Source organism: Ciconia boyciana, chromosome 18 (genome assembly GCF_034638445.1).
Source record: "Ciconia boyciana chromosome 18, ASM3463844v1, whole genome shotgun sequence".
NCBI classification, from domain to species: Eukaryota; Metazoa; Chordata; class Aves; order Ciconiiformes; family Ciconiidae; genus Ciconia; species Ciconia boyciana.
In genome coordinates, this window is record NC_132951.1 from 6,465,965 (window position 1) to 6,479,927 (window position 13,963).

At 47.7% G+C, this 13,963-nt stretch overlaps 2 protein-coding genes across 2 annotated transcripts; both read right to left on the reverse strand.

The window, feature by feature from the left end:
• Positions 1-578: 578 nt before the first annotated feature.
• On the reverse strand, positions 579-6,250 carry LOC140661138 (torsin-1B-like). The gene is made up of 5 exons (XM_072882802.1): positions 6,032-6,250; positions 5,438-5,703; positions 3,948-4,123; positions 2,790-2,917; positions 579-2,687 (listed from the first exon to the last, which is right to left on the reverse strand). Exons 1-5 carry the CDS (start codon positions 6,210-6,212, stop codon positions 2,410-2,412), a joined length of 1,029 nt encoding a protein of 342 aa, XP_072738903.1. The 5' UTR covers positions 6,213-6,250; the 3' UTR covers positions 579-2,409.
• A 1,413-nt stretch (positions 6,251-7,663) lies between these two features.
• LOC140661232 (torsin-1A-like) lies at positions 7,664-11,704 on the reverse strand. Its single transcript, XM_072883082.1, has 5 exons — positions 11,364-11,704; positions 9,911-10,179; positions 9,653-9,828; positions 8,347-8,474; positions 7,664-8,215 (listed from the first exon to the last, which is right to left on the reverse strand). Exons 1-5 carry the CDS (start codon positions 11,548-11,550, stop codon positions 7,971-7,973), a joined length of 1,005 nt encoding a protein of 334 aa, XP_072739183.1. The 5' UTR covers positions 11,551-11,704; the 3' UTR covers positions 7,664-7,970.
• Positions 11,705-13,963: the final 2,259 nt, after the last annotated feature.

Consider the following 13,963-nt stretch of genomic DNA (forward strand, 5'->3'; position numbering starts at 1 on the left):
TAATGAGTTTCCTTGTGCATCATTACAGCACAACACACTGTTCACAACAGTGTGAACAAGTGACTGTTCAGTGAGGTGCGAGTTGTTGCCAACAGCTATACCTCCCTTGAATTAGGCCGTTATTTACACACTGGCTTTTTTTCAGTACTAGAGAGGCTGCAGAGGCTCTGGCCCACGGAGATACGATGAAAGCCTGTAGTCCTATCGTGCCTTTGCCAGCTAGAGGAGAGGTGAAGAGCTGCCTTGAATGACAGCTTTCCAGATACAGCACAGAGAGGAGGAACGGTTAAACAAGCTACCTGAGGCTTATTTGTCCTGCAGTGCCTGGCAGTATGGTAGGAGATATCTGCTAATAACTATGAAGCAGAGCAGGCAGAGACTTTAAGGCTTTTTCATAGGTGTTTGTTTCTACTGAGCTGTATTTAACTGCTGAATGCATTACTGTGCTGTTGGATGACTCAACATGTTTTAATATCAACAGGGTTCTTAATCTGCTTACCTATTGTTATAAACATTTTAAAAAAAACAACTGCATAAACTAGTACTTTCCTATAGCTGAAAATTATTAAACCAAGAGACAAAAGTTACTTCAGATTTATTCCAACTGCAGTACAGCAGTAACAGTGTTTTGAAATTGCACAAGTATTTTGTATTGAAACGGGATGCAGCATTTACACCTATAAATAAGTCAGTTAATAGGCAAAACATACATGAAAAGCAACAGTCCAATGTCCCAAGGTTAATGGCTAGCTAGCATTTGGCTCTGGAGATTGCATCAGCATGAACAGTTTGCCAACATTTGACAAATTCCATGGGGGGTTGTAAAAGGCAATTGACACTTTTAATGTAGAGCTTAACATAAATGCTACGCTCTCCATTATAATTTGAATTAACGTAATAGCGTTGATACATATAAGGTTTGCATCACATCTTAAAGCAAGTTTAAGTACAAGTGAGGGAGTAGATGCTGCAGCACAAAAATAACCCAATCCCTCATACCAGTTCAAAAAACACACTAAAATCAACAAAGTGATAGGCACTTCTGTCTTGCACTACAGTATTTGAGCCACAAGTGATGGATGATAAAAGAGTTAAAGCTTGCAACAGAGGTTTAAACCTCAGCCTTACCAAGTGGGTGAATGTTAAATTATCTTTCCCAGCTTCCTAACTCATCACTCAGCCTTCCGCACAGACATTCTTTAATGTTAAAAGCTACTATAAAACATACTTGTATATCTAGTGAGGTATGGGGTGGTTGGTTTTTGCTCCCATTTCCCATACTCCCTTCTCTGTGGGTCTCTAGAAAGAGCTTTGTATTGCTGTTGCTTACACTTCAGTATAAAAATACACTATTAAAAATAACTTCTGCCATGACAGTGTCTTCCAAGCAAGGTGCAAGTAGTGTTACCCACTCCTAGGCTATTGGGTGCAGCTGGAAGGGACTACTAAAGATCCTGCAGACTTCAGGCCCAGGAGCCCACATGCATTAACCTGACAAGCTGTAACAGTCAAATCCTCATGAGAGATTTTTCTGATTAAGAACAGGAGACTGGCTTAGTATGTTGTAACAGTCAGATCCCTCAGATGGGTCCCTCTGCTTAGAAAGATGAGGAGTTGCTACACAAATTCACTTAGTCCCCTTAGTAAGAAGAATATAAAGTTTCTTTTACAATTTCTTTTTCCCCAAAGAAGCAGAGGGCAAGCGGTTTCTTCCCCCATCACACCCTTTCTCTACTATTTAATAACTGACTTCCATGAGCTCATCATAACTTTCCATATTACTGTAGCAGGAGATGTGATATGATGCCACAGCTCAGACATAAACTATAATCGTGCCCTTCTGTCCCTGAATAGCTGACGCTCATCTGTAGAAGCCACAACAGCATCAGTCTGCTGTGAAGGACAGGAAGCCTTCCACCATACCATCTTCTTACTGCAACGCATCAAGGTATTCACCCTTGCAGATGCTATCATAGTCCTGAACACACCACACAACCCTTCATTTCACTAACCCATGAATGAGACTGTGTACAAGGAAGGGAATATGACTGCCTGGAAGAATTCTCCTGTTCTCCTTTGTCTAGTTTTTGTGGAAAGAGGAATTAAATACTTAATAATCCCAGCACTTGGAAGACTAAAGCAGGAGAGGCTGTATCCAGTGCTACTTATATATATTTATATGTATGTCACACTCAGAAATTCTTTATAGGTTAAAAGAAAAATAAAGGGGGCAACATTTGGATACCAGCCAGTTCAGAGATTAACAGGAGGATGTTAAAAAAAAAGTTAAAAAGCCCACACAGTTCACTTCAGTATTTTCACGACGCTCCCTGCAACCGTAAAAAAGCTTAAGTGCAAATACACAGATTTCCAAAAGCTCTGAAAGTGCTTTGGAGACCTGCAGGGTAATCAACCCTTGGCTTTCGTAAATCTCATCGCAGTGTCTTCGTGAATATCCAGCTTGGCCTGTACAGTCTTGCAGCCTTTATCAGAGTAGATTTTCTCCTCTTTTGGGAAGAATGTCATCTCATCAGCCACTGCTTGAACAATCTCCTCATCTACAGTATAGCCACGGGCTATCATTTCAGCCCTGATGCACATCTTCACATGCTTGTGCTCCAGGGGCAGGAAGGGGACAAAGTAGTCAATGAGGTTCCTGTCGATGAGGCTGCTGTGCCACAGTCCACCTGGAGGAGTTGGGGGAAAGGGAAAAGCAGGGCAGGGTCAAGATATGAACCCTGTGTTATGAAGTAAAAGGAATTTCCCATTTTCTGGGGAAAGTGACTTACTATTCTTGTTATTGAAGACTCCTACAGATAGCATGGGCTCCAGGTCTTTCAGCTGAATCTCTTCCCTGCGCTTTCCACTTGTCCAGAAGTCAAGAGCTGCTTTATTAATTAAGTCGCCACCTGCATTGCTATTCATAAAAGAAAAATGTACAGTGGTGAATACAGACACAACTGAACCAGATTTTTTTTTAGCTGGTTACATGTATTGCTAATCTTCTTGACATCAAACAAATCACCAAAGCAGAAACCTGTAAGCCAAAATTTAGGGAAAGTCTCCAGTTCTTTAAAAGCCATCAGTGTGTGGTGGGTTGACCCTGGCCAGCAGCCAAGCACCTACACAGCCACTTGCTTACTCCCTCCCGCCTGAGCGGGATGGAAGGAGAAAATAGGAAGAACAAAAGTGAGAAGACTTGTGGGTCTAGATAAAGACAGTTTAATAGGTAATGAAAAGAGGAGAAAAAAAACCCCAAGGAAGGCTAAGGAAATCACTCACCACCCCCACAGTCAGACCAACACCCAGGCAGTCTCTGAAGAACCATCACCTTGGAAGCTGAAACCCCTCCTTCTTGCTCTACCCCAGTTTTTATTGCTGAGCATGACATTACATGGTATTGAATATTCCCCTGGCCAGTTTGGGTCAGCTGTCCCAGCTGTGTCCCCTCCCATCCTCTTGCCCACTCCAGCCCACTCACTGGGGGCAATGTGGGAAAACGAGAAAGCCTTGAGGCTTTGTAAGCACCATCCAGAAACAGCCAAAACATTGGTTTGTTATCAACACTGTTTTAGCCACATATCCAAAACACAGCACCAAACCGGCTGCTGTGAAGACAGTTAAGTCCATCCCAGGCAGACCCATTACACACTGCACCCATCCCAGAGAACTTCCCCAAAATGTGAATTCTCCTACGATCTGTGCTCTGGGCCAGGCTCGTGAGCTCAGCACGCTGCAGTGGTCTGCTGCACAGCATCAGACCTGCTCCACTACAGCCACAGGCCATGCAAGAGCTCATAGTGCTCCCCTCTGTCTTTACAGAGAGGGTCTTCGCTCCAGAGCAGTTCTTTTGCTGTTCTTTGGATGAGGTCCCATAGGAACATCATTATCATCATAAACATGGATTTATCTCAGTATCTGAAATGACTGAAATAGGTGCTACAGACCTGAGGAAGATGAAGATGGCTTTCCTGTAGGACACTCCATCAACCTGCTCGTAATAGTCTAAGAATGGCTTGATGGCATCAATGAGACCTGGGTGCATTTTGTCCATCTCATCAAAAATGAAGACAGAGTGGGGACAGGCACTGACATTGCCCCGAATCCAGTTCTGCAGTTGTTCCTGGAACAAGAGGTTGAAAAACACTGAAAAACTAGATCTCTTGGGGATGTACTGCAAAATATTTGTATGTGACAGCCTCTAGGGACACCCTTTCAAGCGTCAGCATCACACTCTCACAGGTTATACTTTTTCCTGAGGAGAGGACCATAAACACTGTGACTGATCCCTTTAACGCATGACACTGAATTTAAATGTGAATTCTTTTCCTGCTCACAGATGAGAGACTTTCTCATTCTTTCTGCTTAGTGTATGGATAAGGCAAGAAAAGTGGGCTGAGATGGGAAGTCTTGGAGCAGAGAAAGCTTCTTTTTGTTTGTTTTTTAAAAAAATAAAATCCGTGTTTGATATTTCATACAGAAACCACATCTATCAGTATATCAGTTTTGGGTACCTTCAAACATTAAACTGTGAAGATCAGAATTCTGCAATGTCAAGGAATGAAGTCACTTAAAAAAATCTCTCATGCAAGCTACACTTTCTCATTGCATAGTGCATGGTGGGTTGACCTGGCCAGCAGCGAAGCACCCCAGCAGGATGGGCGAGAGAGGACAAAGAATAAAACTGAGAAAATTAATGGGTCAAGATAAAGACGGTTTGATAGGTGATGGAAAGAGGAAAAAACCAAGCAAAACCGATCACTCACCCCCCTGACACATGCACGCCAATGCCCAGCCAATGTTAGAGCAACAACCACCTTGGAAGCCAACACCCCCTTTTTCCTTCTTCTACCCCAGTTTTTATTGTGAGCATGACAGCATACAGTATGGAATATCCCTGTGGCTGACTGGGGTCAGCTATCCCAGCTGCGTCCCCTCCCAATCTCTTGCCCACCCCAGCCTGCTCGCTATGAGTGGGGGAAAAGAAGCAAGTTCTGCGGCTGTGCGAGCACTGTTCAGTAACAGCCAAAACACTGGTCCGTTATCAACGCTGTTTTAGCCACGAATGCAAAACATGGCACTGCAGGCGCTGCTATGGAGAAGGTTACCACCATCCTAGCCAACCAGTAAGCACAGTTTTAATGACGGGATTCTTTCCTAACAGCAAGCCCGCAGGAATCAGCAGATGGCATCAGTGAGAGGACAGCACAAGGAAATTACTCTCACTTTGGATTTCTTGGCATTTTGGTGCCTTTCTCTTTCACTTTCTGAACGCATTTCCTCCTCCATCTCTCCTGAGCACCACCTTTGGAAATACCCACCTGTAAACCTCCAGTTGTCAGGTATCTGGGGGACTTGTGCAGCACAAACAGCCAAACCCCCATACTAGGGGGTTTAGGAAGTCGGGGTAACTGGATTACCTTGTATCCCTCCTCACCTTGTAGGCCTCGACTTGGTTGTCGTGGGGGAAGTGCAGGGTGGCCAGGAAGAGATGGACAAACTTGCTGCGCAGGCCGGCGGGGTGGACGTGCTCCGCCAGGATCTGGCTGAGGAAGTTCTTGCCGGTGCCAGCCCAGCCATGGAGCGAGAGTGTCAGCGGCTTCTTGGGGCTGGGGTTGCTGCTGAAGCCCATCACCGCCTTCAGCACCACATCCTTGGCCAGGTGCTGCCCGAAGAGCTTGGCGTTCAGCTGCACCTTCAGCGCTGCGGGGAGAGGGAGAGCTCAGCATCACATGGCCACCAACGGGTGCTGGTCACCTGCCACGCACGAGGCGAGCTCAGCACGGCCAGCGATGGGTGTCGGTCACCAGCCATGCACCAGGCAAGCTCGGCATGCTCACCGATGGGTGCCAGTTATTGGCCACGCACCGGGCGAGCTCAGCGTGGCCACTGCCAGGCACGGGTCTCGGCATGGCACGGCCGCTGCCAGGCACACCGGGGGCTGCCCCGGGCACTGACCGGTTACCGGCCGAGCTCCGGGGCAGGGCTGGGGAGCCCAGCGCGGCCCGGCGCCCCCCCGGCCCCGCCGTACCGGTGGCGTTGAGGCCTTTCCCGGCGCTGGGGCAGCACTCCACGTAGCTGCAGTAGAAGCTGGGGTGGGTCAGGTAGCCGGTGAGGGCCGAGGCGACGCCGATGGCCAGGCCCACGCTGAGCGGCTCCAGCGCCGCCAGCCCCGGCAGCAGCAGCCAAAGCAGCCCAGCCGCCCGCGGCATGGCGGCTCCGTGCCCGGCCCCGCTTCCGCCCGCCGCCGGCTGCGGGCGGGCAAACCCCCGCCCCGCCCCGCCCCGCCCCGCCCGTAGCCGCCGCCGCCATCTTTGTGAAGGGCACGGACGGTGTTGGCTGCTTTGCTGCTGAAGTCAGCGGGCCGTGACGTACCGGTGGGGGGGATGACGCTAGGGGCGCTGCGTGACGGCATTAGCAGCCTCGGCCAGCGAGGTGGGGAGGCAAGGGGGAGGCTCAGGCCGTCCTCACCGCCTCCATCGCCTCGGGGCGAGCTGGGCGCCCTCGCTCCCCTCAGAGCCGCCCAGGCCCCATCTTGTGCCACCGCCCCACCGGGTTCTCCTGCATCACACCATGCGGATGCCACTTCCCATCCCGTGCCGCAAGCGTGAGCCTCGTTCCCCACCGGCGGCTGGGGTTGACCCGCCAGCGCGGCGGCTGGGAGCACACCACCAAACGGGGTGGTTGCCTTGGACCGAGCAAACCGCAGAGGAGCTGCCCACAGCCTGCAGGAGAAATGGTGTGGGGACACGTTGTGGTGATAAGGAGGGGTTTTCTGCATCCTTTTCATGTACCGATCAGCGGCACAGGGGCACAGCGTTCCCCAACGCAAACAGTTCGGCCAGGATGGGGTAACCGCATCGGCGTGAGGCGGCAGGGCCGTGCGGATGGGCTGCTGAACCAGGACGCTGCAGGACAATCTGGAGGACTTAGTCTCCTCCTTCGTGCTTGGGTTTCCATGCTTGTGAAACAGGAACGGTGGTGCTGATCTCCTGTGTGATCTCTGTGAGATGCGCAGGTGACAGCAGTATTGTTGTAATAATCAAATGTAAGTATACAATTCACATAATGATTGATGCTGCTATAGAAATCCATTGTAGAGCCCTACCCTGTCTCCATAGGAACTTAGACAATGCACCTTTGTCTAATAAGCAGGATGTGGCTGTCGAGAGCAGAGTTTAACTGATGTATTACTAGTCTAGTTAGTAAACCGTGAAGAACCAGTTAGATCTGCCAAAAAAGGTAAGAAACTAGGGGAAAGGTAATTGCGGCACGGGGAGATCGCGACCACCAACTCATGGACTACCTACCCCAATTATACCACTGACTCAGATGCTTACGTTGAAGAACAACTAAGCATGTGTACTAATTTACATGCTAGGCAAAGAGATTTTAACCAATCATTTAATAGAAGAACATTGCATATGTATTAGGAGGTTGAATATGTTAATGCTGTGTGTATAAATCACTGTTACTTTGAAAGCTTGGTGTGCTGTTTTGAGACAGGCACCCGTATCTGCAATAAAATACCCCTGCTCTGTGTGTATATTGGCATTTTGCACACCGGGTAAACGAACCCCGATTTTTGGGACAACAGTATGAAGCAGACTGATACTATTACTGAATATGTTATTTAGTAACAGATTTTATTAATTAGGGCAATGCTAGGACTTAAGGTGCACACACTCTTGCCACAAAAGTGGGAGATCTTCCTCTTCAAAATACTTAAGTCTGGGAGTGTTTCTGTGGCAAGGAGAGCAAACCTCATCACCCATGCATGTCCCTCTTCTGCTTACTCTCTTGCCGTGTCCTGTGTGTTTATTCAAGAGCTCTACAAAAGGTGCCTCTGGTATGGGACAGCCTGAATCCCTTCAAGGAAGAGGGTGTAGATTGAGCTGCAGGGAGGGGAAAGAGAGTTACTGGTTCTTCCATCTTGTAACCTGAAGACGCAGCATTTGGCCTTGTAGTGCCTAGATGCTCAGAGTCACTCTGGAGGCTACAGTCTTGCAGCCTTTGCTGGAGTAGAGTCTTTCTTCGCTGGGGTAGTCAATCATTGCTGAGGCAATCTCGCTGATGAGGTCTTCATCCTCAGGATGCCCTTGCACACGCAGCTCCTCCCGGACACACTCTCTCACATGTTTATATTCGAGAGGAAGGAAAGGGATGAAATAGTCGATCAGGTTCTTCTGGATCAGTTGACTGTGAAAGAAACCGCCTGGAAGAGAGAGTAGGGAGCTTTATCATCAGAGTGCTGCAGAGGCCAGTGCGCTGCTGCATGCATCATGGATCATTTTGCAGAAGACATCAGCAGTCCTGGGACTGAGCCCTGAGCCCAGAGGTACTCACTGCTTCTGTTCCTGAAAATTTCCTCTGAGAGCAGAGACTGGAGCTTCTTCACAGGAATGTCTTCTCTTCTCTTCATCCTTCTCCAGTAATCAAGAGCAATCTCTGTTATCTTATCTCCGCCTGCATTGCTGTTAGGAGAGAGATTCACTGGCTCATTAGAGCTGTATCTTTGCCATCTTTATTGCTCAGATCTAGGCAACAGTTTAAGTCACTCTGTGTGAATCTGCACTGGAGTGGAGGGAGCCTGTCCCTACATGTGGATGTTGCCCAGAGATGGGAAGTGACAAGGACCACACTATCTCCCAAATGACAGCAGTGTCTGATGGGATGAGCACTGTTCTGGTACAGTGGCTTGAACTACTGCGTTTGTCATTGCAGCAGAGCACGGGTGCCCTGGCAGAGCATGGGAAGCTGGAAAGTCCTTGACCAGTGTAAACATTACTTAGCAACAACTAAAACATCAGTGTGGTATCAACGTTATTCTCATACTAAATCCAAAACACAGCACTATACCTACTACTACTACTAGCTACTCCTAGCTACCTCCTAGCTACTAGGAAGAAAATTAACTCTATCCCAGCCGAAACCAGGACAAGGGGGATTGGTCATACTGCCGGGTGTTACTGAGAGGCTCTCCAACAAGCTGTTACTCACTGTGGTAATTGCTGCCTCAAGCTGAAATAGGTAGTTGGCCACGTGTTTGAACGTAAAGGCAAGCTGAGAGGTACACCAGCCCAAAGCTTGGGGTTCAGGCTTGCTTCAGTCATGTCATGTGAAAAGAGCTGGGATGACCCTCAGCAAAGGGATTTCCCAGGAATAATAGCTGGAGGAATTGTGCTCCCTTGATCCATGTATGCAAGTGGCCTTCAATAAGTGAGTTCTCCCCTCTCTGCATCTAAAGAGCTCCCTAGGGGAGTCCCACCCATGTTACAAAGAACGTTCTGCCTAACAGTGGTGTTATAGCGCTGGAGAAAACATATTTACTGACCACCGTGGAAGTGGCATCTCCGATACTTTTGGAAGCTACCATAGATACTTGTCCATTTCCCATACACTTGAGGAATGGGAGCCTTTTCAGCCCTGGGACAGCTTACTTCTCTTTATAGTGTTGAAGAGCTCAGATCTTCTGGCTGACACGATAGCTGGGCATGTTTATTGACAACATGCTGTAAAGACAGACAGCAAGAGACCTTGAGCTGCTCAGCCACGCTGCAGTCAGCTACAAACCTATCAGCAATTGTTATTCCCGTTGTCTCTGCAGATTCTGTGGGGCTGTAATTCCCTTTTTGCTTTTGGCTTTCCTTACTTCAGAAAGAGGAAGATTGCCTTGCCGTAATAAACACCATCAATCTCTTCACGGTAGTCAAGGAATGGCATGATAGAGTCTATCAGGCCATGTGGCATCTGATCCATTTCAGAGAAGATAAAAAGGGACCTTGGACAGGCACTGACATTGCCCCGAATCCAATTCTGCAGCTGCTCCTGTGAGAAGAGGCAAAATTACCTGGGATTTGCACTCACAATTGCAGATAAATTGAAGAAAGTGAGATAAAGCTGGAAGTACCTTATAGAGATGGACATGTGAAAGGTGTGGGAAATGCAGTACTGTGCTGAAGTGGTGCACAAACCTCCTTCTTGGTATATTAAGCTGATAGAGGTTCTCTGCAATGATATTGCTGACAAATGATTTGCCTGTTCCAGTCCAGCCATGGAAGGACATCACCAGGGGCTTCCTGGGCCATTTGGAGTACATATTTGCACTCAGAGCTCTCAGAACTATCTGGATAGCAAGATGCTGGCCAAAGACTTTTCGCTCCAAATCCATCCTTATAGCTGAAGGAATGAGGGGAAAGAAGAGTCAGAAAATGCCATATTATTCCTCCCTTTTTTTTTTTGGTTGCAGCTGAATGACCATCAGGAAGAACAAATGTTCACTGCCCTCCGGCCATGATGAGATTGTGAATCAGCAGAGAATCCAGCTGAGGAGCAGATTCATGACTCAGACTCTCGATAGCATTTATGGGAAACAAGGAGTTTGTATGAGATGATAGGCAGGAGTCCCAGCGGTATCATGGCTACGGCCTTCTATAAAGTCCTGGGATGGGATCTAATGTATTTGCAGAGACTTGTTCACTGCATGTGCTAAATTCTCGTTAACTGTTTTTGTGGCATCTAGCGTACCTCACATTTATAGAAGAATGTGCTTCTGTTGCTATATCAAGTTCTCTTTAAAAAGTACCACAACTGGTGTTTCAGTGGCTAAAGTACTAGAAAACAGCCTGTTTGTAAGCAGCCGAATCGAGAGCTGGTAGGAAGTGACATATTGAAGTACCTGGATGCACACAGGTCTCCAACAGTTGAGGATTTGTTTTGAAATCTACACCCCAGCTCTGAAATGAAGCAATATTTGTAATCCCGTAACAAAGGGAAGGGGGATTTCTGGGTGGCAGGATCAGGAGTTTATGGTTTAAAAGGTTGCATAAGCTCTTTTTCAGACCATGCACTAGTTTCCTGCAGGAAGGGTGAAACAACCCTTTATTCCCTTTTCATTGAGGACTGACAGCCTGCTTGTCTCAGGGAAGTGAAGCAGCGTATTTTGAATCTAGACCTACCACTAATTGCTACTCATTTGACAAGTATTACAGGCAACCACCGACTGGGGTATGGGATACCACTGGGGCGTCCGTCTCAAGAAGATGTGGGATTATTTCGTTAGCTCTTAGCCTTGAATTCACCTCCAGAATTTTGCCTGCTTCTGCCAATATAAACCAAGACACCAGCAAGGAAAATGCTCCAGTACTGCCATGAGAAGCAGGGTACATGACCACTTGTGGGATAAACGATATTAGGTTAGTACAGCCCTGGCCTTCTAGAGCCACTGTGGGCAGTAACTCTTATCTTTCCACAACCACCCCAAAGGAGGCTGGCATTAAAAAGGAAGCCCTCGTCACGCTGGGAAGGACCATCAACTGGTCCCACTGACAACTTGGCTCAAGGTACCTTTGCCACTGCCTTACCTGATAAGTTCAGTGTGTCCTTCATATTGCAGCAATCCAGGAGACTACACTTGAGCCAGGAGTGCGGGGAGAGGAGCTGCCAAGCGACAGCAGCACCCCCCATGAAGATTGAAGTGCTGAGAGGGTCCAAAGCTCGCGTCAAAGTGGGCACAAGAATAAAGAATACAGCAGAATTCAGAAGCTTCATGGTGGGAACTGAAAGCCAGCCTGACTCAGCAGGAAAAGAAGGCAAAACAGAAATTGCAGAATAACTTCCTGGAGCGTGGGGCCTGAGGCTGTTCAAGAGGATGGAAGCCAAGTCTCCTGTAAGCTGGAGGTGTTAATGAGTTAACAGACTTATCACACTGCTTCTCCAGAACTGAAAGTGTTGTGAGCAGGGTGTCGCCACATGGGTAGAGTGAGAGTTTCATCAGAACAATCCCACCTCTGGGAGGAGCAGGACTGGAACTTCGCTGCATGTTAACCAAGGTGCTAATTGGTCTGGTGATGAACCAGGAACATAGCAGTGCTTGTTTTGGGCTTAGTTCAGAGTGGGTTGTGCACCTAGCATTGCAGAACCCAAATATTTCCATAGCAGTGGCTGGAGCTCTGCTCACAGGACTGAACACGTCAGAAAGCTGCTTTATTAAAACCAAGTTCTCAGCGCGGATATTTTGTCCTGACAACTTCATGACCCCCCCCCCCCACCAAAGAAGTGTGTTTGCAAAGGGGAAGGACAGACACTGAAACAGCTTTCATTTTCTCAGTGAACACATTTTTTTTTTAATGGAAAAAAATGTGAAAAGCACTTTTAAGTAATTCTCATTTTATTTTTAAAATCTCATTGGAAAAACACTGAGCACCACTGTTTAGTATTCAAAATACATGCTCAAGATTTGACGTCTCACTTGAAACGAGTGCCCTGTGCTGCTGACTGCCGAGCACCTGGGAAGCCCCGTTGTTCCCTGTTTTGAGAGAGTCTTCCTTGTCAGCTGCCATCGAGTCTTGAGGTGCGCACAGCTTAGACTCTTGGTTCTTTATTCCAAGGTAGTTTGCCCAGATGACTCACCTACAGAGGGGTGTCCTCAAAGCCCCAGGGCTGGCTGTCAAGGAGCTGACACCTGAGGAGCAGGGCTTGCTGGGCTTTCTGGCTGTGATCGCTCCATTAGGACACCCGGAGGCTGCATAGAGGCCAGAGGAGGGAATTTGCAGTGGCATATGCAGGTTTCCATGTTGCCTGGACTCTCTTGGAGACAACTCAAATGATACTTTTACGAAGGTGGTTTAATACCGCTGAAAAAATGCTGGGAATTTTCCCGTCAGCTCTGTTTCCTTGATGCACCAGTCCTCTGCATTTGTCTGTGCTGAACGCTAGATGGGGTGTCAGACAAAGGTTTTAGTCCAGGATTTACAGGGTAGAACAACTTTTGCAGAAAACTGAGTCATGCTTGAGAAAAACAGAAGAGAGAGGAGTACACATCTGCAGAGCTGACCACTTGTGTTATGAAACGTGATTTCTTGGGATACCACACAACCCGTCCCTCGTGGCTGCTGAGGGTTCACGGAGAGCAAGAGCCTCATAGGCAATTTCAGCAGGGGACTGAGAACAGCCAAAGTCATCCTACAAAGGAAGACGGAGAGTTTGAATAAAGAATTGAGGCTCTTTAGGGATCTGCAGATTCTCTTGTCTGTACATCTGAATTAAAGGTGCAAGCAGGCTGCGTTGCTCACCTCACAGGCTTCAGCAGATATTTCACCGTTCCTCTGTAGAAACGGAGTGTGGTCCCATGAACACTGAAATGGACTGTCACCCCTGAATGTCTCTGGGATAAAGTGTTGTTTCTTGCAAAGGGTGAATCAGTTGCATGGTTTGTGGTTCACCCTTTCAAACCTGGATGGCATGGAGCCTCTTCTGACTGATGTGTGAAGGGGGCGATGAGATGTCCCTAGTAAATTTTTCATTGTAGTCTAGTGTCCTTTCACAAGGTCTCACCAGCGTGGAAGGGACTGCAACTCCCAAAACACATATAGGAAATGCAAAGTGATATGCTAGAAACAACACAGAGAAGGAGAATTACCTCATCTGTGCAAAAAGAAGGGGTAGCATGGGACACATCTATAGATCTTCTCCTTTCCATGTGGGAGGGAGGTGGCATATATTTCCTATACAACAATAGGATGTATGCTGCATAACAGGTACCAGATGGGTGTTTAAATAACCTTCAGCTGCAACATGTCATGCTGTTATCTCATTATCCCTTACAAGTTAAATGGGTTCAAGCTGGGCCCAGACATGGATGAGATGTCTAATAGCAGTGGTGAGGCAGACATTGATGGCAATTTCCTTGAACAGCTGTCTGGAAGCTCCAAGTGGAGCACAGACCCTGCAACACACACTCCACAGTGCAATGTCTTGTTGCCTGTTGTGTTGTGCTGATGAGCACGTTGTTCTTCCATCTTGATGCCCTCCTGTGCCCTGGGCACAGAATTAGCATCCTGTTGTGTATTCACACTGCCCTCCTGACCAGCATAAGGGGTGGTGGTGTTCAGCCAGCAGTAGGTCATCTTGAATCAGCTGCCACAAGCTGAAGATACTGAAAATTTGTAGCAGAGAACTTTCA